Genomic DNA, 25,908 nt, shown 5'->3' with positions numbered 1-25,908 from the left:
TAATTGCTTCACTTTGACAGATGTTTGAGTGTGGTGTTTAAGAGACCTGATAACAACAAGGTAGAAGTCCAAAAAATCTGTTCTGTGTGTTTCTCTGCTGAAAGGAAAAAATTACAGATTTTTTTTTTTATCTTTGAAGAATCTTTGTGGAGAAATGGGACTAAAAGGCTGAAACACTGCCCATCATTCACTATTCACTATAAAAGCTAATTTGGCTGCCAATACGTACTTGTAGGCCTCTTGAATTGGGATTCTCCTCTTCCCTCACTCCAGTGTGTCACACTGAGTTCAGTTCAGTTTAGCTAACAAAGCCAAAAAACAAGAACTGTTAAAATTTCAGGGCAAAGACTGTGCAAAGAGACAGATGTCAAGACAGATGCAACGTTTTGGCACCACGTTCATAGCTTTTTGCATCCAGCGCTGCCAATTACATGCTCATTCTGACATTTTCCCCCGGCATTCCGAATAAATTGAGGCTTTTAGCGCCAACTATCGATCAGAATAACACATGCTTTTATTGTGTGTTAAATACAGTGCAAGTGTCGAACCTTAGCCGTTTGTATAATTCCTACCTGCGTGCATGCTTTTCAGTCACAAATTTCACATAGCTATGATTGTTAATAAATCTGACCCTAAATCTTTTTAGTCTTTTATGTTTCATCACTGTGACCATTTTGATAATGTCCTACACATAGGAACAAAGTATTCTAAATTAACAGTATCTAATGATCTAATGTATATATCAGTGCAACATTGAATACATCACTATACAATATATATATATATATATATATATATATATATATATATATATATATATATATATATATATATATATATATATATATATATATATATATATATATATATATTGAAAAAAAAAGAAATTAGAATGATCTTTTTCAGACAAACACACTAAACTTGATGCAGTGAGATTACAGATACTATTCTTGCCTTGAAATTCCTGTGTGAATAAAAGGAATTTCTAACCATTTAATGTTTTGTTTTTTGGTAATAGGGCAGTGTTTATTTACATTTCGAGTTCTGCTTGTGCCTCAGTGGTAAATATTTTACAAGTCACAGTGGTTAGCGGCTTATGACTAAAGCAAAAGTGAAGACTTGAGCTTCAAATGTAGCAAAAGAGATAAAAGCAAAGCGGACTTTCTCCAGATTGCCAAAGGAGAAAAAATGACCCAATTTTTGCTTCATGTTTTTAAGCTTGAGAGATAATTCCCTTCTGTTGTAACAGTGAGGCAGTTTTATTTTACTTCTAATTAAGTTGTATTGATATTGGTTGTTTTCTGAATGTTGTGTATCATATTTTTCATGATTTGTTTAAATTTAATTTGTAACTGTTATTTCTAAGCTTAGCTTGAATAGACTACAAAATGACCCAGTTAGTAATGACTTCCTGATCAGCCTTTGAATTTAATCACAATGTGTTTCTCCAGTCAAGACAAACCTAGTTTTGAGATGTCATTATCTGAGCGTCCACATCCAAGTGACCTTTCTTTTGTAGCTGTTTTAAAAGGTATCAGCCTGAAATCTTATTTCATTTGTAAAATAACCTAAAATGATATTTTATGTATGTTTTAAATTTACAGGCTATTTGGAGTCATTTTAAAGCAAAACAAATCCGTATTCATTTCATTTCTATGTCATTACAATATATTTTGAAATGTGTAATTCATTTCATAACAGTCTACTCTCTCAATTTTATGTCATTGTCCCTGATTTTTCATCCAGATCTTAATATACTCTAGTTTTACTATTGTGGTTTGTAGGGTAATAATGTTGTGCCATTTCTTTTCAGTGAGATCTTTTATTTTAGTTTTATCACACTTAGTTTCTTTAGCATTTAGACCCACTTGTATTACTAATGCAAAAACATAAATAAATACAAATTGTATTTGTATAGCGCTTTCTTAGTCCTTAAGGACCCCAAAGCGCTTTACACATCCAGTCATCCACCCATTCACGCACACATTCACACACTGGTGATAGCAAGCTACCTTGTAGCCACAGCCACCCTGAGGTGCACTGACAGAGGCGAGGCTGCCGGACACTGGCGCCACCGGGCCCTCTGACCACCACCAGTAGGCAACGGGTGAAGTGTGAAGTGTCTTGCCCAAGGACACAACGACCGAGACTGTCCAAGCCGGGGCTCGAACGGGCAACCTTCCGATTACAAGGCGAACTCCCAACTCTTGAGCCACGATCGGTATTAGTAAAGACCATTTAAAGCTCCGTCAGTGCAAATGGGGTTTGGGTGTAGTTAATCTCATTTTATACCAGACACAAAACAGGCCTTAAACTGAAACATTCATTGCACTCATTTTAACTTTGGTAATTTTTGCATACTACATTATTAAATGTGTATTTTCAATAACTAATTTTACAGTGGGAAACTTGACGCCCGTTTTAGCCTTCAAAAAAGTAGGGGAAATACAGTGGCTTGCAAAAGTATTCGGCCCCCTTGAACTTTTCCACATTTTGTCACATTACAGCCACAAACATGAATCAATCTTATTGGAATTCCACGTGAAAGACCAATACAAAGTGGTGTACACGTGAGAAGTGGAACGAAAATCATACATGATTCCAAACATTTTTTACAAATAAATAACTGAAAAGTGGGGTGTGCGTAATTATTCAGCCCCCTGAGTCAATACTTTGTAGAACCACCTTTTTCTGCAATTACAGCTGCCGGTCTTTTAGGGTATGTCTCTACCAGCTTTGCACATCTAGCGACTGAAATTCTTGCCCATTCTTCTTTGCAAAACAGTTCCAGCTCAGTCAGATTAGATGGACAGCGTTTGTGAACAGCAGTTTTCAGATCTTGCCACAGATTCTCGATTGGATTTAGATCTGGACTTTGACTGGGCCATTCTAACACATGGATATGTTTTGTTTTAAACCATTCCATTGTTGCCCTGGCTTTATGTTTAGGGTCGTTGTCCTGCTGGAAGGTGAACCTCCGCCCCAGTCTCAAGTCTTTTGCAGACTCCAAGAGGTTTTCTTCCAAGATTGCCCTGTATTTGGCTCCATCCATCTTCCCATCAACTCTGACCAGCTTCCCTGTCCCTGCTGAAGAGAAGCACCCCCACAGCATGATGCTGCCACCACCATATTTGACAGTGGGGATGGTGTGTTTTCTGCCACACATAGCGTTTTGCATTTTGGCCTACTCCTTCCATTTCTGAATGATCGCTTGAACAGTGCGTGATGAGTGATGTGAACAGATGTTCAAGGCTTGGGAAATCTTTTTGTAGCCTAAGCCTGCTTTAAATTTCTCAATAACTTTATCCCTGACCTGTCTAGTGTGTTCTTTGGACTTCATGGTGTTGTTGCTCCCAATATTCTCTTAGACAACCTCTGAGGCCGTCACAGAGCAGCTGTATTTGTACTGAGATTAGATTACACACAGGTGCACTCTATTTAGTCATTAGCACTCATCAGGCAATGTCTATGGGCAACTGACTGCACTCAGACCAAAGGGGGCTGAATAATTACGCACACCCCACTTTGCAGTTATTTATTTGTAAAAAATGTCTGGAATCATGTATGATTTTCGTTCCACTTCTCAAGTGTACACCACTTTGTATTGGTCTTTCACGTGGAATTCCAATAAGATTGATTCATGTTTGTGGCTGTAATGTGACAAAATGTGGGAAAGTTCAAGGGGGCCGAATACTTTTGCAAGCCACTGTATGTCAAATAGTTTATCCGTGATTTTCTTTTTGCTCACCAAGTCAAATTTTTAAGTCTCACAAAACAAAAGTTTATATATGTTTTGTGAGACTTAAAAATCTAAAGATCTTTCTATAGCTCACTATAGTGCTGAAAAATCAAACAGAAAAGTACTTTTCTGCTACTTTTGCAATATCGCTGCACTTAATGTCAAACAGTCAGTCTCTCTCCATCTCTTTCTCTTCATGTTTCCTTGCTATGACTGGACACACAAACTCTTACACAGACGCACACTTCCAACCAACTGAGTCAAAGTCTATGCATCTGTGAGAGAACGAGCTACTATACACATACGCGTAGACTTGTAGTCAAGACCGCCTAAACCAAGACCAAGACAATACCAAGACCAGAGGGTACCAAGACCAAGACCAAGACAGACCGAGTCAAGACCAAGACAAAGTCGAGACGAGACCAAGACTGAGACAAAAAAGTCTTTAAACTGCAGCCAGATGCTGCTTCGTTTACGGGTCTCAGGCATATTTATATGTTTTTGCGATGCACTCGCACAGCCCTCCTCACCGCTGTCTACTGTCTCACTCGCTTACTGAGAGGACAGACGCACGCTCCACTTGACTGTTGCGTCTCTCACCCTCTCTGTTTTCCACATAATGATATTATCCTACATCCTTGCATGTGATTGACCAAGACCAAAGTCCGTCGAGACCAAGACAAGACCAAGACCACCTAAAAGTGGTCTGGAGACCAGTCTCGAGACATCCAACTCTACATACGCGTGCTTCGACTATAAATGTTACAGTACATGTTGTCCTCTTTCAAAATGCGACAACAGGATGAATAACCTAATGATAAGACTGCTGCTGCAACAGTTTCCTATTTTTCTAAATGTCTTAAGTTATTTACGTTTTTGGTCAAATATTTCTGTCTTCGTTTTAACAGAGTGACAAATATCCAGAAAACATCAAACATCTCAAAAAGAAAGCAAGAAGATGAGTTGACGATTACCATGGAGATAGCTCAAACTGACAGCAATTAAATAGCAATTAAATGGCAATTAGGTATGTGTGCAGTTAGGCACACATACCTAACTGAACGTACAGTTCTGTGTTAATTGGTTTTTTTTGAAAACTTTGAAAACTACCAACAAACCTACCAATAAGTTTTTTTTAGGTCTAAGATTTTTTTTTTTTTTTATACGCAGTTTTAACATGGAGCCAAGTTACGACTTCCTGCACATCTATGAGGGTGAAGACTCTAATGGGCCTCTACTAGCAAGTCTCCAAGGCAACCAGGCCCCAGAGCGGATAGAGAGCAGTGGTAACAGTCTCTTCCTTGCATTCAGATCGGATGCCTCGCTGGGCATGTCTGGATTCGCCATCGAATATAGAGGTAATTAAACCAAAAAACTTTTGGCTTGACATGTCCAGGTATACTTTACATTTGGCTACATTAAATAGATTTAAACAGCTTATGATTAATTCTTTAGTGATTACAACTGTTTGAAACTATCCCATTACTTAATACAAGTGTATTAAGTAGTTTCATTAATTATCAGCAATAGAAGAAATGTTGTGGTGATGGTAGAAGTACTGATTTTAGTAAAAGTGATACATATTAGTGGTATACAGGATAGTGTTAGTAACAGTAGTGTGCAAGCAGCAGGAGCATAGTTTTGAGTGTAATAGTAGAAATAGTAAATACAACCCGTATCAATAACATTCACTTTCAAAATAGCATCTCAGTATAGGCCTAATGAGGTTGAAAAGAACAAGGCAAATCAATGTTGTGTTAGGTTTCTAGCAAATAAAATGTATTTTATGACTGTTTGTGCACATTGAAATGCAAAACGGTGAATGTAAAAAAAATAATGTGCTTGCATCGGGTGTAATGATTAAAAAGTCGATGCAGGATTGTTTAGTGTGCAGACTGGATCATATTTTAATCTGCCTATTCTTATTAATCCCCTCATACAGGAGAAGTTTTTGTGGTTTGTTTTATTTTTTGTTTTTGTTTATCAGCCGAACATGGTGCTCCTTGCCAGCTGATGAGTTGTTTACTTCAAGTGATTGTGACTTATCCTGGTTTGGCTTTACTAGGGGTGATTTAACGCTTATAGTCAATACAGCACTTAGTTGTTCAGCTGAGTAGAGACTAGATCTGCTCTGGCAAATTTTATAAAACCCCTTTTCTTCTTGATTCCTTTATCCTATTTATGTCTAGTTTTTAAAAAGACCATCACCTATTCTGTTGTTAGTCTCATCACACTACCTTACACTTCTGTACTTTTGTCATTATTCACTACCTTTCATCTGCCATCTTTCTAATTAAAATCCAGCCTTAATCATCTCTCTGTTTCACTTCTATCTTGCCCTCCACCCTGTCTGTCTTCCTGCCCATTTCCTTTCTCAGGCATAATATCTCATTCTTATTGGCCGATCACAGAAAAGCAAACAAGCTGGTCCAGCTCCAAGTCATAAAGATCCAAGACACTGTTTGACCACTATTTGTCTTTTACTACTTTATCGCCATCTCATTCTTCTTCTTGTTTGCTCTTTTTGTTTTGTTGGGGGTTATTTGCCCTTTTATATGGGAGTACATATTGTAATTCGAAATGCTGGACTATAAAGATTTATGCATATTGTAGAAATGTAAAGCTCTGAAACTTTATTTACATTCTAATAGAAAATTGATTAATGTATTTCCTAACAGTATCATAATTCTCATTGTTACACTGCCTTTTCTGTACTGCAGGTTGTTGTACTGTTCTAAGTTTGCAAAAAAAAATCTAAGAAAGTAAATACAATTTTTATTTTGTAATAAAAACTATTAGGCTACTCTACTCATACAGTCACTTTCCCTCTCAACAGAAAAACCAAGGGAAGCCTGTTTTGATCCCGGTAATGTTATGAATGCCAGTCGGACAGGGTACGACTATAAATTGGGATCTCAGGTCTCCTACAGCTGTCACCATGGCTACACAATAGCAGGTGAAGATACCATCACCTGTGTCATGGGTCCAGATGGAAAGCCAGTGTGGAACAAGGCACTGCCATCATGTAAAGGTAGGAGTGACGCATCAGGAAATACAACCTTGTGCGTATTGCTGTACCATAATATTATTGTTACAGTGAATATTTATTAGAGATCTGGTAACTCAGAGGTTAAACTGCATACTGTGTTCTCTGTTTGATTCCAAATTGGGACCTTGCTTTTCCACTCTCTCTCTCTATTTTTCTACTGTTTATTTAAATAATGATGAACATGAACGTTATGAAGATTTTCTCTGTATTATCTAAATTTCATATGAATCTTAGTCATTGTTATACACTATCTGGTAGCAACACTGTAGGTTGTATATCTTGCTTTAGCCATCGAGCCTCCTTCCTGAGGAATGGCAGGTCCAGTCTTTCAAAATCATAGACTTTATTTGGACAACTCCACCATATATATTTGACAACTCACTCCATTGTTTTGTAATGTTTGAATCATGCTTTTTATAAGCATTGGACAATACCCCCCCTCTTAAATTAAAAGTGTATTCAGTGCCAACTGCTAACATATTTTAACTGCCTCTCCAGAGAAGCTTTTGTTCTGTGAAGGACTGGACTTTAACACCACTGTCTTGGATTGGATTGCAGCTTGTGATTTTAGGACTTATTGTACTCTGAAGATCTTCTGAGCTTAAGGGGAAGGGAACTAGTTTGTGAACAGAACAGAATAAGGCTTGCAGTCTGAAACCTTGTTAAAGACGGTGGAATGAAAGTCTGTCCTTGGGACAAGGGACACTGGAGAGGCAGCTGATTATATTGCTACATTATTTATTTACAGGACCAAGCACATTCAAAAAACCCCAATCCCCCACTTCCCTTTCCCAGATCTGGATTTAAGTGTAGTTGTAGTCTTTACTACAAATACAAGTCACAGCTGCAACTAATATGAGACTTCCTGGTCAAAAAAATGACTTGTATCTGTGCGTGTGTGTGTGTGTGTGTGTGTGTTATCAAAGCGGTCAGGGATTGGGGACTGAGCTGTCTGTGTGACTGACAGCTCAGAGAAGCAATGAAATGACACCTGCCAGAGTGCCATTCATGGTGTATATGGGTTTGTGTATGTGAGAGAGGAATATTTGACTAATGCCATGTGGGTAAAAAATTCAGATAAGCCACAGAGCAAGGAGGTAAGAATTAAAAATGGTTATGTGCACATAGACAAAAAGCACATTTTCCTACTTTGAAAAGTCTCCCGTGAAAGCTCTGTTTAATAATGTCTGGGAGACAGTCACGGGCATTCAGGGGTGTGAGAGAATAAGAATGGGATAATTGCACTCATAGTAGGTATTTGAGAAAAGAAAAAAAAGAGCAAAAATAAGAGGTTATCAAGTCATTTTATTTCATCCTCTCCTTCATCGACTTTATTTCAAGGTAATATTGCCACTTAGCAGATTTAGCAGACCAACCCCAACCTTTTGCCCAGGTATTGTTACACAGGATAATGTTTTACTATACAGTAAGACCATAATTTAATCAATAAAAATAAATAAAATAAAATAAAATAAAAAATAAAATAGTCTATCTGGTAACTAAGTTACTTATACACACACACACAAGCACACACACAAAGTGTGCAACATATACACATGTGTATATACACATATACATATACACATGTATATACATATATACACATATACATGTGTATATGTTTTCTTTTACTTTTTAACTTTATTATTGTTAACACTATTTCAGTAATATCCGGCCTCCTCTCTGGATGAGAGTTTCCTAAATGCAAGACAGTTTAGTTCCTGCTCTTTCAGTGATCCCAATAAATGGTTAGATCTCCTGAGATTGTCATTACCTACATTATAAACAATTCATATAGTCAAAGCAGAACGATTTGACTAAATCCCACTCTGCAGTCTTTCGCCTTTGCTCCCTCAGCTCTGATTGCACATTGAATTTTCTCACCGTATAGTTAGGGAAGTTGCTCTGTCTCTCTGTCTGTCTCTCTATCTTTGGGCAGCTCCTGGGGCTTTTAGACCAAACTCATTAGACAGGGTGAGACCTCTTTAAATAATACATCTCCACTTACACTCCCTCCGTCTCCTTTTTTCTCCCTTTCATCCCCCTCACTCATCTCCCTTCTACTCCTTTCCTTTGCTTTTTTCTCTGTAACTACTTCTCACTCTCCCCTGTATCTCTCTTCAAGATTTTTTCATCCTCTGTCTTTCTTATTTTACTTTCCTCCTACCTCCTCTGTCTGTGTCTGATTTGCTCTGTATGTTTCTCTCACAATTTCTCTCTAGCTCTCTTGCCCCTTCTTGCCTTCTCTCTCTGTGTCTTTCTCTCTCTCTCTCTCTCTCTCACACACACACACACACACACACACACACACACACACACACACGCACACACTCTTAGACACACATACAAACACCTCCCATCTCAAACCGCTCTTTTATTGGTTTCCATGGTAACTAAGAGCTGGTGCGAGAAAGAAGGAATTCTCCGTGACTGTTGATAGGGTTGTGTGTAAGACCACATGTGTGTATGTGTGTTTATGTGAGAGAAGAGACACAGAGGTAAAGTGAGAGAGTGACATAGCTATAATAGAGTGCCGCCTAGAGGCAGTTTCCTCACACACGCGCAGCATAAACGAACACATGGGTACACACATACCCCCAAAAAATCGTACCACTCGTGCATATAGAGTGGTAGAAAAAGTAAGAGAACCCTGCAGAATTATGTATAAGAAGCACTGGTCATAGAGGAGACAAACAAAGTCCATACTAAATACATTATTCAATGTTGACATTCAGGTAAGAAATAGTCATTCAAATGAAATCAACAAAAGGTATTTAGATTGAAGGTAGAAAAGCTGGAATTTACATTACTCATCAGCAGATGAAAGTTATATTTTTGTGCTCCAAAAATGTATTACCAAATATCAGAACTTTTCAGTGATAACTTTTCTTGACTATAAGCCAAGGTTGAATTATTTCGAAAAAAAAATATGCAGAACTCTCTACAGTGTAAAAACAGCACTGCATGCCATTATGTAAACTTGTAAAAGAACCACTGAAGGGAAATGCTTTATCAAAATAAGTTACAGGATAGTGTGAGGGTGACTGTCCACCAGTGGAAGCTCAGTTAAAGCTTAGGAAATCTAAGAACTAAGTCTTCTACTGAATTATTTTAATCAAAGGATATTTGGTATTGAAGTGACCCAGTCAGAGTCCAGATCTAAATCGAATAGAAACGCATCATAACCTCTTAGAGCCATTCACACCCAGCAGGTTATAAATATGGCTCTTATGAAGCAGTTCTGGGAGAAAGAAGGAACCGAAATTCCTTCTGAACTTTTTCCGGGTGCTATCTGTAAACACAGTTAATGTGTTGTGTTCTGCAGAAGAAGGAAGAAGGACAATTAAAAGCCTTGCAGAGAGCTAATAGGGCATAATCCTTCCTGTTCATGGTGAGCTTTTAATTTGAAACATCTGTAGGAAATATTGAGTTTTATGTTCAGTGTCAATACTTACAGAGCTAAATATTACCTAATATATTGTAGACAAGAACTGACTGGAATGAAAAGGTGAATGAAAGCAGCATATCTCTTGACAAGTATGAAAAGACTAAAGTTGTTATACTGGTTGAATGAGTGCTGTAGCATGGTACATTATACCGAATTTGCCAAGTGAGCACCGGTAATTTCACGCTTTCTCGGTGGATTCTGCCCATGTTAATTCACGCTCGCATTTGCTGCCAGTGCTGCTGGTGTTCAGGGCACATGCTTGTTGACTTGATCTAGACAGAGAATATATTGCGAGTTGCAGGTATAAGTCTAAAAGGAGTTTTCATATTGGCTTTTTGGATCTTAGTATGTTTTTTATGTCTGCAACTTCAAGGTGAAAATGATAAATCTGGATCCGAGGTAGTACAGGGAATACAGAGAAAGTCTTATATTGTATTAATCATTCCGTTTCTATAAAAAGGGTTATAGACATACATATATTTTACTACTTTCATTTTACTACTACTTTCTATGAGAAAAAATGTCATTAGATAAAGACATTTGAAATGTGCAAGACATGCAAAGCAAATGGCATAACCATTTTTTTCCTGAAGTTTTCATGGATTTCATTCTCATTGTGCTTCATAGTATAAATAATGGATTCTGTTGTGTATATGTTGTGCTCAAGAATTGTGGTTATTACGCTGTTGACAAATGAATCCTTTTGACAGCAGCGGCTGTGTTTATGGTTCCAAAAAACACTTACTGGATGAACTGCAACCCAACTTTAAAAGTTTAGGACATTTCAAAACTCTTTCCTGTACTCCTGCTGCCACCATGAGCCCTGCTGTGCCTGTATGTGTGTGTGTGTTTGTGTGTCTTTATATTTGTGTGAGAGAAAAGGGAAAATGAGACGCAGAAAGTACTACAAGAGTGTTGTGTGTGTGTGTGTGTGTGTGTGTGTGTGTGTGTGTGTGTGTGTGTGTGTGTGTGTGTGTCGATGATCAAAGCTCATAGATGTGTGAGAGAAAGAGAGTGACTTGCATAGCATCTTTTGCATTTATTTGTGTGTGTGTGTGTGAGAGAGAGAGACAGAGGGTGTGAATGATCAAAGCGCATGTGTGTGTGTGAAGGCTTTTGATAAGGCTGACACCTGAGCCTAGAGCAGCACCACTGGGAGATTGTGGGTAGATCAAGACAAGACCTCTAGACCTGAGGGTTTGAATGCTACAGCACAACAAAAATCAATCCAGAAAGTATCAATCAATAGAAGAAAGAAAGAGCATGATTACTATGATGCTTTAGGAAACAAGAAGAAAGTGGAGAGGGATATGAGTGGGGAGGAGGTGGAGGATGAGTAGGTGGGAGTACAGCAACTGTCTAGCAAAGAAGTAGAAACCAAGTTTTGTTGTATTTATATTCTTAGGATGTAAATCAGTTTTACCGAGTGAGTCTTAATGTCCACACGTGGTCTCAAAGACTTTGACATATGTTACAGATAAGTCCTTGAGGGCTCAAGGCTGTGCTGCTGAGAAATCGGAAAGTGCTTCAGGGCTCTCTGGTGGAATTTTTGAGCCCTTTATACACAGTTTTCGCAAGACTGAAATGCTGAAATCTTTGCTTGAGGGAATTATCCTCAAGGGGCTGTTGAAGTGGATGTTCAAAATCATCCAAAAGGGGAAAGAAAAATAACATTAGAGGGGTTACCAACTAACAACGTTTAGGCTAACATGATACTGTGTTTTAAATTACTATCAGACAGTTTTATGAAACCACATATGAACCCACACCCTTAGTGTCACTTCTTAGTTTCACAGATGGACCTCTAACCCAGGCAGTATATTAATTCACAGAGTGCTGGCCCAGTTCTCAGGCTGTCCTTATAACCTTTGCACTCCCATGCTCTCACATTTTCAACAAGCACGGAGGTGACGCTAATTATAGTCCACTAGGGATCACAGCTGATATTGTGGGTGCACATTGGGACTAAGCCAAAGTGATACACACCATAGCAAGACAAGAAGAGCAGAGGCCGGACAAGGTGAGAAGGGAAGGGATAAGACTTACATGGTGAGTGTGTGCATGTCCTGGGCAAGGTGACACTGACAGATTTGCTAGTTGCTGCTGTTTTCTTGTGCACACACATGCACGCACACATTCAGAGACACTTACACAAATGTCAATGACCTCTGCTGACCTAACCTGCAATATAAATGTCTGCACACCCACATGCTGTTCTCGCAAAAGGTTTGCAGCTCCCTTGGGGGTGCAAAAGATGGAACAAGCTACTGTTAGGTGTGTTTCTTGTGGGTCATGCATTGGTGGTATGGATTAATAGGCTATTTTTGAAACTGCACTACACTAATACAGGAGATCCCACACTGTGCTCTTGCACAGTACCACATAAATTCAGCCACTAAAGTTTTTATCCCGCTGTGTTGTTGTCAAGAGGAACTAACTACTTTGAAGAGGGTGCACCAGAACTTTGGTCTCACTTATGAAAGAACATGTGGCTCTTTGTTATAGCCTTCTCCTGAATTGTTTTTAATGTGATATATAGCCACCAAGTGTTGCTGCTGCATCACACTTACTGCTTCATAGTGCCATGGGATGTGTTGTTTATGGGTAAATGCGTAGGGCTTTTTTTCCCCCAAAGAATCCACAGTGTCTTTGATTGTTTTTTACTCTGTTAAGTGGAGACATCACTTTTTTAAAATATATATACTCTATATATATTACCAATTTCGCACATTTAATGATGAGATGACTTGAAAAATGAGATTTCTTATATAGTCCGCTCTGTCCTTAGCAAATATCATTCGTACACACTCTCATACACAAATGCACATGCCCAGACAGATATCAGAATACGTTTACATTATATAACAAAGCCTTGGAGCCACAAGGGCCCAAGTGATATTTGGGGACAACACAGGTTTTCTGCTAAACTAAACAACTTTGGAACCAGTTGCAGTCAGTTGGATTAAAAAAAGAAGAAGAAGACAAGAAAAAATACACAAGAATAACAGATTAGAGTAATGATATGCTTGCCAGCTTCTTTTGCAATGGGCAGTGCTCCCAGGAACAGGGAAAAAAATGAAAAAGATACATGGCTAAAATCTGAATGCTTCATTGCAACATTATGTCTCTAAATAACTGAAGCAGCAAAGCGGATGAAACTGTTTGGCCACTAATGCCAAATGTTCCTTGAAATGTTACCTTAGTTGTAGAGTAGCTGTGGAGCAGAAGAGGATGCTTTTATTGTCACGTGTATTACAGTATAGTGATATTTTTTCCCCTGCATATCCCAGCTTGTTAAGAGCCTCAGATTAAAGTCCATGTGATATGTTGCCCCTGGAGCAGATAGGCCTAAGGGCTTTTCTCACAGGCTCAGTGTAGGAGTTTGGAAGTGTTGGGGCTTTAAACCCTGACCTTCTAATCAGTAACCTAGAGCGTTAACTGCAAAGTTACACTAACGCATTCACGTTTTCTATCTTATTTTTCTTTGTATCTTAAAAACAGATTAAAGTGGAACAATGAGGCTACGCTGACCCTTAATGTTACGGATATGTAAGGGCATTGGTTTCTGCAAGTTAGGGTACATTTTTTTTTATTTTGATATTTAGTTTTTTCAGGTAATTGTTACTGATAGTCAACGTGTGCTTTTTCGATATATTACTGATCATGCTCGCACAGTGTCACTCCTGGAGACTGTCCAGAACAAACAGACTTTGATCTGTTGACCACTGAGCAAATCCACAGTTCCACTGGGTGTTGAGGGCTTTGCTCAGTGATAGTAATGAGGGCGAGGTGAGTGTTTCCTTTTCACTTTAGCCACGTGATTTTTTCCTGCCACTCTGGAGATTGAAAGAAAAGTACACTTGGTAAGAAAAAAAAAAAAGAGAACCAAAATATAGACATTCCTGCACTTGGATGCGAGTATAAACCTTCTAAACCTTTAAATGGCTAGCAACATTTAAACTTTGTGCACATTGTACGCATAAAAAATATGATGAGCACAACAACATGTCACTGAACAAACTCACTGTTCTGTACTCTAAATGATGGCTGTGTTTATCTTTTGTCTGTATTTATTTATATTATATAAGGTCATGAGAGAGCTCCAGTATACACCATGTGAGAATTTTATCCATTAAGCAGATTTCCAGTCTGTCATGGAACCAACACTTGCAGACAAGCAAACATCCTCTAATGAATGGACAGTTTATAGTTAACAGTATTTAAATGTGCTGTTAACTAATGAACCATCCTAAAATAGGATTCTGTGAGCCAAGTAATGGCATAGCTCCACTGTAAGTCTTACCTAGCAGAAGCTGAATGTACTGAGGCAGTAGTTTATTTCATAGGACTGCCTTTTATATACATTTTGGAAGAGTGATTACTCTGAAGACAATAAGATTCAAAAACATTTATCACACTTAAAATTGATAAATATTATCTAGTTCTGCATTACTCGTACATTTACATGTTTGATCTAACGTCATTGTAGAGGTTCTAGGAGTCCTAATCAAGGTTGATTAAGACTCCTACTAAAATCATTTTACAAAGTAGCAGGTGGAGCTTATGCAGAAATATTATGCAGAGTATCGCAAACACATTTGATTGGATATATAGTTAATACCAAATGTTAGCAGACTGCTGTGTGCCTGAAGGGCTCAACTTTATTAATGCAAGTGAGCAAGGGGTTACTGCTGTACTGATAAAATGCTCTGTGAGACAGGATTTCAGACCTGAGTCATCGCTATGAATATGACCAACACCATATCATATTACATACCAATGCCAAGTCCTGCATACTAAGTTGCATCTGTGTCTTTTTAACATCAAATTAATTAATATTGGGGACCCCATGTTGGTGTAGTACTTAGCACTGTCACCTTACAGCAAAAAGGCTCCTGGTTTAAACCTCTCAGTCGGATCGGCATTCTGTGTCGAGTTTGCAAGTTCTCATGTGCCTCCGTGGACTTCCTCCATCTCGTCACATGTTAGTTTAGCTGGTGACTCTAAATTGGCTGTAGGTGGTTGTCTGTCTCTCTGTGTTGACCTTGTGATTGATTGGTGACCTGTTTGGGCTAAACAACAGGTTGGATGAATAATTAGTATTGGGTTGGAATTGTACGTCCTTTCGGTATCTACTTTTCTTTAATAATACGGTTTTTATATGTCCAAGAACTGCAGCTACGTGCACAATTTTAATTGTGCAGTAGTATCTCCACAATTTGCAACAATCAAAAATGTGTGTGCATCAGTGTGAGTTCATTTAATTTAGAATACCCTGGTTTGGTGTACTTTGGTATTCATATTTTCAAATACTGTGTTTATTTACTACTTTATAAAACATGTGGCTATTGTGCTGTAGTTGTAAAATATCTAAATAACATTCTAAAATCTTTTAAATGAAAAGCTTCTAATAATCGCCTTCTGTGTACAGCGCCATGCGGAGGACAGTACGGTGGATCTGAAGGGGTCGTTTTGTCTCCAAACTATCCTTTAAACTACACGACAAAACAGACTTGCTCCTATTACATCACAGTGTCGCCTCAGTTCGGTAAGTGCATAATTACAAAACTGCTTACAGTCAGTCTTGTAATCAAAGCACAGAAGACTTCTTCAAATCTTTAAATAATCATTTGTCCAAATTTATTTTTATTTGTCTGTTTTTTTTGTCCAGTGGTGTTTGGTCAGTTTGCCGTCTTCCAAACAGCAATGAATGACTCAGTGGAACTGTTTGATGGACCCAATGATAACGCCCGATTGCTCAGCTCCCTTGCTGGTTCACATTCAGGTGAGTCTGTTGATCAACTCTAGTGCCAGAAACAGCCAGACACAACCTGAGGAATGCAATTTTTATTTTTTATTTTTTTAATATTATATTGTCATCAAAGAAACTGTTGTTTTATTGTTTTTTCACTTATATATGCATGATATTATACTTTTGAAAAGCTGCCCCACCTACAATTTTCCCTTTTTTTTTTTTTTTGCACTCTTGAGCTGTTTTCGAAAGAGGAAAATAATGAAATCTTCTGTAAGAAAGCAGCTCTGGGGGGCTGTAGAACACAGCACCAGTGGTCGTTATCACAATTTATTTGACAGTGATGTATTTGGTGAAAATCCATTACGGGTTATCTTTACAAGAGGAAATCAGCAGTGGAAAGCGTCTCACTGGGGCCATACAACATACAGTAGCACTGATACTGCTTAACAGAATCCTCCATGGGTTTTCTTATCTTCCAACTTTGAGTCACCCCAGCTTGCCAACGTTTTGAGTCTTTACACAGTAATACAGATGGATGGAAATAGAAAGATATGACTAATTTGATCTAGATGAAAGGATATTAATAATAATTTGTTAAATAAATAAAAAAATATATAATGATTAACATCGTTGCTGGTAAAATGCGAAGGCATCGCCTCAGAGTTGAACTTTTGTGTGAATTTCGTGTGTTATGGCCTGGAGGCACGCTGCAGGGGAATCCCCTTAGAAGTGACGTTTAGTTCCTTTATGTCAAAATCAGAACTTTCAGAATATTTTCTTTCTTGTGTTTATTCTTTTTTTCCCCCACTTTTGCTACCTCCTTTTGCTTGTAGAATTATAAGGGAAGAAAATGACGGTGTTTAGTAAACAATGTAACTACAACTACGAGTAAAATTCTTTATAATGCTGGAGTTTGATAAAAAGACAAGCGAGCTTACATTTTTGCTTTTTTGTGCTCGTAGATCAGTGAGACTTATTTTTGTTGACTGGATGTAGCTGCCTTTTTTCTGATAAATACAACCCGTCTAATTTAATTGGTAATGGTATATATAGAATGAATGACTCATACCTTAAAGTTCATTTGGGTTTTTTGCGTTGAGGGTTTTTTTTTTTGGCTGAAAACGAATGAAACATACCACGCTTTACAAAATAATGTTATCCGCATCATTACCAATTACTCACGCACGCATTCACATGTGCACACACGCACACACACACGCATACACAAGAAAAAAGGGGGCAAACAGCTTTGTAGCACATTGTTCCACCTAACTGACTGATTATCCTGACTCACAAACATATTAACTCACATACCCACATACCAGACTTACACATGCACACACACATCCTGATCCCCGTGCTGCTAATGATGGTTCTAAATGTCAGCCACACCAGGCCATGTTTTACCCATTTATCACTGTTACTTCATTTGCCTGCGTATGTGTGTGCATATAAATCTCTGTTTGTGTATGCCTGCTGAGATGGTGTGTGCGCGTGTGTGTGCGTGCGTGCGTGTGTGTGTCTTTGTTTTGCATTTTAATTCTTGTGAGGCACACATTTTACCAAAAGGCGAAAAAGAATGAAAAACCCTGCTTATTGCTGAGTTATGAATGGAAGCTGGTACTCTTAAATTTATAGGCACTTAACATATACTTAAATGCACAGTGAATGTTTGTGGAACTGAGAGTCTGTATCTTTGTAGCACATGTAGGTTTAAAAAGGGATCTGTATGTTGTTGCTGTTGTCTTCTACTTTTAAAGCTTCTACAAAAAAAAAAGTTTTAAGATTAAAATTCATTTTGAAATCATTGTGATATATGTGTTTGGGGGGGGGGGGTTTTCTCAGGAGAGACGCTGCCATTGGCAACTTCCAATCAGATCATGCTCCGGTTCAATGCTAAAAGTGGCCAGTCAGCTAGAGGCTTTCACTTTGTCTACCAAGGTAATTCTCACTGTGTTTGACATGTGTTCACTTAAACACAATAACATATGTTCAATTCAAGATCAACTTCAAAGTCTCTCTGCTCATATGTTTATTTCCCGTCTTTCCTCATCTTGAATCATGTAATTCCTCTCATTATTGTAGCTGTCCCTCGGACCAGTGACAGCCAGTGCAGTTCAGTACCTGAGCCTCGGTATGGCAGGCGGATTGGTTCAGAGTTCTCAGTGGGCTCTGTGGTTCGGTTTGAGTGCAATCCAGGATATCTATTAAAGGGATCCAATGCGATTCGGTGCCAGGCAGTACCAGGTGCCCTCGCACAGTGGAATACAACAACACCAACTTGTATAGGTAAGACTAAAAATGGTCTTATGCATCGATAAAGTCCCCAGTTGTTTATAATTTTTGATATCTGTGCATGTAAGGACCCCAAAGGCCACACGTAGTTTGACTTTAACCATCAGACAGACTGACAGCAAAAAAATATCTCTTTCAAATCAATGATCCAGTTTTATCTTCCAGTTAGAATGATATCACATTTGAAACACAACAAAAGAGATAACAATAGATAACCAAAGGGAGATATGGCTGTTTTCCCTGGCATGACTGTAAACATTGCCAACTGTCATTTTGAGAGCCAGGGTGAGAGTCATCAGTATGACTGCTTGATATCACCCAACAAGCAGGACCTTAGATCCCTGAACAGGTCGGTGCAGACTTGAGTATTATTAAATATTAATGCAAAATCTGGATAAGTGAAAAACTGAAGGACAACCTGGAAAAAACCCATAAACAATTAATAAAAAAACTTAACAGCTGTCCTCTGAAACAAATAACAGCATTAAGCCTAAGCTTTTCACCATCAATGTCATACTCGTTGGCATGCAGTGCATTCTGGGATACTTCGCTGATGACATTTAAAATCCCCAGAGAGCACTGATGAAAACGCAGATGAAAAAAGGCCTGGAGTAATTGGTCCTTTCGGTGAAGCATCTTGTACTAGTTAATGAGAGTAATGATTGAAGTTTAATTCTAAAACTAAATGCATCCATGTGAACTCTAGCGTTCCTGTTGAGAGCTGTGTTTTTTGTAAAAAGCCTCAACTTTCACCTCAGTTTATGCCATAAAAGGTGTTTGTTTTCCTATTTTTCCTGTCTGGCTCGCTGCTGTTATAATTTGAAGACCATATTGTGTGTTTTTAGGAACGAAGAGCCATATTCCAATATCCTGCCCCATCTGTTGGCATTTAGTTATAATGTTTTGCCAAGAATTGTGGATTTTATGTCTTCATTCTAGTTCCCTGCAGTGGTAATTTGACTGAACGTCGCGGGACAATACTGTCTCCTGGCTATCCTGAACCCTACCCAAACAGTCTCAATTGTCTGTGGAGGATTCATGTCAGTGAAGGGGCTGGGATTCAGGTACAGATATACATATATATATATATATATATGTATATATATATATATATATATATATATATATATATATATATGCACTTAAATATAAATGCATAGTCTACTGGATATACACTAATTATGGAGGAAGCTGTTGGCTGTTGTGTTCATTTATTATCATTGTTGGCTATTTAGATCCAAGTAATGACATTTGCTACTGAGCACAACTGGGACTCTCTGGAGATCTACGATGGAGGAGACATGACAGCTCCCAAATTAGGGTCATTTTCTGGTAAGACAGCATGCTCACACATGCACCTAAATGCATTAAGTTATGCACAGACACACATGCAAACAATATCCTATGATGGATGAGAGATGACAGCTCCTAAACTATGGATACACACACACACAAACAGACAAGATCTATGATGAATTAGATATGGCAGCTCTTAAACTATAGATACACACACATATGGCATACACTGGAGAGCTGTGATGGATGAGTTGTAATACCAAAAATATGATATATATCTTAAATAAAGAATAAATCTTTTTAAGACACAGAATTCTTCCAATTCTAAGCAGTCAGTAAGAAGAGTGTCACCATGAGACTGAAGGTGGAGGAAAAGGAAAATGAAAAAGGGATAGAAAGAAGACAGGCAGGGATAAAGAATGATCTAACCTTTTATGATTTCCCTGCAGAGCTTCCCCTGTGACCTGCCCCAAGCACATACCTGTCACACAGCTATCACACATAAAACATGCTGCCCATAGGGCAACGCACACACCCACCCACACACAACTGACTGCGCCCTTCTAAGGAAGGCACACCGGGGAGCTACCCACTATAACCACAGTGATCTGGTGTTGACCACTGAGCAGCTTCACTGGGGCAGATAAGGGCCGCTTCACATAAGGACACTAAAATGCTAGCTATCCATGGAGGGTGAGGGGTTGTTCACCTTCTCTACACATAATTTCGCGGCTGGTCCTGGGATTTAAATAAGACTTATAGTCTAAGTCTTGCTGAAAAAGCAGCACCATTACGTGGAAAGGGATTCCTTCCTGTATATCTAATATTATGTTCCTCAAACTTTAATGCTTTTTCTAATCATTCACTCGTCTATGATATCTTTATTTTTTGTGTTTTTTCAGGAACAACAGCTCCTGCTCTCCTCAACTCAACATCCAATCAGCTCCTTCTTCACTTTCAAAGTGACATCAGTGTAGTGGCAGCAGGCTTTCACCTAGAATACAAAAGTAAGTGAAAACTGTTAATATTCATACTAGGATAGCATGATGCAATGCTAGATTCATTGGCTGGAAAAGAACATACTCGTTGATGCACAAGAACCAAGAATTGAATCGATTTTGGGTCTCTTCTTTCAAGAATCTACAAATGCACACAGACAACAATACAGCCAGAACTTTAACATTAAATAGGAAGAGTCAGTGACCTGAACTGGTACTGCCTGAGAGCATACACACATACTGAGACCCACACTGAAGCACACACGCAGAATGCTCACCTGGAGGGACATAACAGAATCACGTAGATTTAGACACACACTCACTTGCGTGCACAGACACACACACACACACACACACACACAAATATGTAGATGGACAAAGGTATAGACACAGATATTAACATCATGCTTTTACACACCCGTCAGAGCATGGTTGTGCTTTTTAGTCCTTTGTAGTTGTTTTAACTTAGAATCACTTCTAGATCAATGAACATGTCCCCTTTTGTAAATATGCATGGGGGTTTCAGTGTTTGTGTGAATACGTGCATTTCTCTGTGTGTGCAGAGAGTGCACATATTTGAGCCTCCGTTGTCTGTGTTTTGCTACGCTCTGAATTCCTTGTGATGGCAGGTTGATGCACACAAACTAGCAAGATTGGTCACTTTTAGGGGTGCTATATTGCTTCTGTGTGTACACACACACACATCTTGCCTGGTAGACCCCAGCCTTTATGGATCTTGTACTCAGAGCTGTGTGCTGCCATGATTAGTGCCTCTGTGCTGTCTTTCAGTCCAGCTTTGTCCAGCCACTGGTAGGATTTCTGGATGTCATCCTCTTCCTCTATCTGCTGGTGTTACATACCGTGCAGGGCCCTGTCCTTCCTTGATGGTTCCTCCTCTTTCTTGAGTTTCTGCTGCCTGAGGAATTCACTGAGCACGCAGTCGGTTGGAGCCATCCTCCTGATGTATTCATGGATGTTCGCTACCTCATTCTGGACTGTGGTGCTGACACTCACCAGTCCCCGGCCTCCTTCCTTCCGCTTAGCATACAGCCTCAGGGTGCTGGACTCGGGGTGAAACCCTCCATGCATGATCAGGAGCTTCCTGGTCTTGATGTCAGTGGCGTCTATCGCCTCCTTTGGCCAGCTTATTATCCCAGCAGGGTACCTGATCACCAGCAGGGCGTAGGTGTTGATAGCCCGGATCTTGTTCTTACCATTCAGCTGACTCCTCAGGACTTGCCTGACCCTCTGCAGCTACTTGGTGGTTGCAGCTTTCCTAGCAGCCTCTTCATGGTTCCAATTTGCCTGTGGGATCCCCAGGTGCTTGTAACTGTCCTCTATGTCTGCAGTGTTGCCTTCTGGTAGCTCGGCCGCTATGATGCCTGACAGGAGCGTCCATGTGGTACTAAGGGAGGTTATTGGTTGGTAACCTGATCCTCAAGGACCCTGGAGGATCAGGACTGTCTGGCCTTCGGTTAGCCATTCCGGGTGTCTCTCGTCAACTAGCAGCTGGTTCATCTGTGCTGCCAGACGCTCATGGAGTGCAGCCAGCTTCTTCAGCCAGTAAGTGTGAACCATGTCAGGGCCTGGTGCTGTCCAATTCTTCATACTGGAGACCCTTTCTTGGATGTCTGCCACTGTGATGGTTACTGGACCCTGTTCAGGGAGGTTGCTGTGGTCTGCTCTTAGATCCACTAGCCACTGAGCATTGCTGTTAGGGGTTGCGTCCTTCTCCCATCAGGGAGAAGTATTGCTCCGTGTCCAGCCTTGGTGATGCTGTTCTCATATTGTTCCCCTGCCACTGAGAGTACACCTTGGCTGATTCTGTGGAGAACAGCTGGTTCATTCTCCTACCTTCTATCTCTCTGTTGTACATCTTCAAGCAGCTGGCCAAGGCTGTGAGTCTTTGCTTAGCAGTTTCCAAGGCCTCAGGTATGGACCTTAATCTCTGCATGTTTTCAACTTGGCTGTTAATAATGGATACACAGAGATTGTTGAGGCGTGGTTCAGGGGAGGGTAGAGAAGGAAAAGACGATAAATGATAGGTAAGGTTAGAGTGAAAGGCTAAGGGAAAAAAGTAAAGGACACAAATCTTCAGTGTTGTCCATATTCTTATGACCATGTGTCTTTGTAGCATTTCTGTCTTCTCAAGTAATGTTTTCAAATATATGCCAAATACCAACACAGTGCATGATATTTAATTTTGTTTACTGGAAAGAAATCTTTTTGTTCTTTTCATGGAAACCAGTTCCTTCCCAGAGCACCTTAAAAAAATATCTTGCAGGTTTCACACTAGAGTTTTACTCAGCTTAAAATGATTGTCAGCTCTTCATTATGTAGCAGACGTTTGCCTTCCAGAGAGGTTCTGTACAGGAGACCCCAACACAAAGTAGGCTTTTAACTTTTTTTATTAAACAGAAAGCTTTCCAGAGATGAGTCAACTTACCTGTTCAAAAGGTGATCAGAATAGATGCATCAAAATTATTATTTGACCACAGTTGATACTTCAATTTGGTCCTTCTTTTAAACACTGTTTAAAAAAAAAACTTGCAAGACATTAAAGGACTAAACTCTTACTGATGATTTCAACTTTATGATCTTCAAATTCACAATCAAAACTTAAATGGTAGAATTATTTCTGGAACAATATCTCTTATTCACCCATCTTTCACTGCGCTGTCTTCTGATTTCCCAAGAGGCAATCTCAGTAACAGAAACTGAATTTTATCAGTAGTTCCAAAAACAAACCATGACTATTTGATCAGTCTGTTACATATTGCTAATTAGCAGGTGTCTTTTTGATGCAGCCATACATTAAATGGATGTATCTGGATGGCCAAAGTTGCTGACATCTTAGCGCTCTACCCTTTTGTCCAAACACCGCTGTGTGTGTACAACATGATGACAGCCATAGCACCTCAATCAACACCTCACAACCAGATCTCACAAACACTCTTATGGAAGCTATCTTTTGCATATTTTCCATGTATTTACTGGAAAATATGCAAACTCTTCCTATGTTTTCTATAAGAAGAAAGCATAGGAAGAGTTTGACATTTACTTCTATAGGAAGAAAAATGTCAAACCTTCACGGGTAAAAAAAAAAAAAATAAGTGGGCAGAAAACGTGAATTTTGTAATTACATTTTCATAATTTTAGGCAGACTAGAGGGTGTTTCATCTGAAGGGCAGAAAGAGGGATCTTTTTCCCTTGCCTGTCCTCACACAAACTGGAACAAAAGTATTGTAAATCCAGTCAGTTAGACTTAAATGCTGACACTGTCTAGTCGTAGTCTAGTGGCCCTAGTGGAGTGGTTTGTGGTGCTGTCAGCATTTCACAGGGCATTACTGCTCCCTCATTCCCGGGGAAAAACAGTGCGCTCACACACAGAGAGAGAAAGATGGTCAGCCAAATGGAATACTTTCATTGATCAGTTGTCATGACAGCCCGCTGATTCTCTGCATAATAATACACTGTGTGTGTGTATGCGTGTGTGTAGAGTCTCCCGCAGCTTTTTCACTTTTGGTCCATCTAAAAAAAAAAGAAGTACCCTTCAGTCCTTCTTCAAGCACTTTCTCATGTACAAGTCGCTCATGCGCACACACTCACAAATGTCATTCAGTGAATCTCGGCCACCTGGATGCGTGTGCATGTATTTGTGGTGAGCCTGTGTGTGTGTGTGTGTGTGTGTGTGTGTGTGGGCATGCGTGTAAGCTCAGTGGGCTCGCAACATTTTGCTGGTAGGAAGGTAGATAATGAACCAACAAGTCCACACACACAGACACACACACAGGGGAACACACACACACATACAAACATTCACCCCTCTGTCTCCTCTTCTTTCGCTCTCTATCCCTCTCCCACCCCTTTGTTGCCATGGTAACCGCTCTGGGGCAGGCTCCTGCGGAAGTTTCCACAATCGTCTGCACTGACACACACACACACACACACACACACACAAACACACAGATACACTCCTACCGATGCTATTTGATAAGGGCCTGCTGCTGTCAAATTTATTAAGGATGTGTTTAACCTTTATTGTGTTGGGAATACATAACCAAAAGTCATTGTGTTACCTTCACATATTTTTAAGCACGTCTCAGAAGCTGCTGTCGCCATCGAAAAAGTTCACGCTTTATCATTGTACTAGCTGTCAACTCTAAAATGAGCTTTTGTGTATGACAAAAAGACATTAGAGCTTTTGTGACTTAATCTTGTGAATTATATATCCATCAAATTAATCTCTGTAATTATAAAAAGCCAGCCTGCTCAGACACACTATTTTGGGGTATACAAACAACTGTCTAATACAAAAAAAAAAACAACCAACTTATAAACTTGGGTAAACTTGTGTGTTTGCTGTGATGTTGTTTTATAATCAGTTTGTTCATGTCAAGATAAAGGTCACATACAGGTGAATGAGGAAGACAGGAAAGGCTTCCTGGAGATACTGCAGTTGAAGGTTAGCAGAGAGCACAGGGAAAATAAAACGATTTTAGTTGGCCATAAGATGAACGACTATAAGGACAAACATTGATTTTCCATGTCTGCGTAAAACTTTTAGAACTGATGACAACATCACTTTTACGTTTTCTGTCTGTGTGCTCAAGTCCAAAACACATGAATGGACCCGGAGAGTGAGAAGAAGAAATAACAATGAAATTATGAATAGTAATAACATAGTTCATTGTGCTTTTGTTCATTTCATTGATTGTTACAGCTGTTGGCCTTACCACTTGTCCAGAACCAATGATCCCAGCCAATGGAATTAAAACTGGAGACAGATATATGGTCAATGAGGTGGTGGCATTCAGTTGTGAACCTGGTTACACTCTGCAGGTAATGAACACACTCACACAAACTGACCATTAGACAAATGTTCAAAAATATTTGTACCCTGGTGTCTTATAGTAGGTCATGGGTTTTCATGTATTTATTTAGGAGTATTAAAACATCAGATGCTTATTAAATATGAATTTTCCGGTTTTGAAAAATGCCATTTTTATTCCTTTGCTTCCACTTCCTTTAAAAAACCCTTTTCTTTTTTTTTTTAAAAAAGGAAAAAAAAATACAGTTACCTGGTGAAGATATATCAGCATTCCTTACACTTACATATTTTTTTAACAAGTTTAACCACTGTGTGATTACTTTCAGGGTCACTCTCACATTTCCTGCATGCCCGGGACAGTGCGTCGATGGAACTACCCACCCCCTCTTTGCATAGGTAACGCGCTCAAATGCAAATACACTGCACCGCTGGCTAAATTGTGTTACGAGTGAGTGATTCAGTTTGGAAGAAAATATGTCCTACTGGTGTATCAAAGT

General features: G+C 39.2%; 1 protein-coding gene across 1 annotated transcript in view; it reads left to right on the top strand.

Moving 5' to 3' along the window:
* The window catches only part of LOC134629644 (CUB and sushi domain-containing protein 1-like), a 316,340-nt gene that overhangs the window by 222,148 nt on the left and 68,284 nt on the right, over positions 1 to 25,908 (top strand). Inside the window, exons 30-40 of the mRNA XM_063477161.1 lie at positions 4,910 to 5,097; positions 6,576 to 6,770; positions 15,668 to 15,784; positions 15,908 to 16,021; positions 17,837 to 17,932; positions 18,077 to 18,280; positions 19,226 to 19,350; positions 19,522 to 19,618; positions 20,485 to 20,589; positions 25,304 to 25,422; positions 25,738 to 25,807. Coding sequence (XP_063333231.1) covers positions 4,910 to 5,097; positions 6,576 to 6,770; positions 15,668 to 15,784; positions 15,908 to 16,021; positions 17,837 to 17,932; positions 18,077 to 18,280; positions 19,226 to 19,350; positions 19,522 to 19,618; positions 20,485 to 20,589; positions 25,304 to 25,422; positions 25,738 to 25,807 — 1,430 coding nt within the window. The remainder of the gene's footprint in view (positions 1 to 4,909; positions 5,098 to 6,575; positions 6,771 to 15,667; positions 15,785 to 15,907; positions 16,022 to 17,836; positions 17,933 to 18,076; positions 18,281 to 19,225; positions 19,351 to 19,521; positions 19,619 to 20,484; positions 20,590 to 25,303; positions 25,423 to 25,737; positions 25,808 to 25,908) is intronic.

Source organism: Pelmatolapia mariae, linkage group LG1 (genome assembly GCF_036321145.2).
Source record: "Pelmatolapia mariae isolate MD_Pm_ZW linkage group LG1, Pm_UMD_F_2, whole genome shotgun sequence".
In the NCBI taxonomy this organism is placed as follows: Eukaryota; Metazoa; Chordata; class Actinopteri; order Cichliformes; family Cichlidae; genus Pelmatolapia; species Pelmatolapia mariae.
Note: the sequence above shows the minus strand (reverse complement) of the source record. Positions and strands in the feature narration are given on the sequence as shown.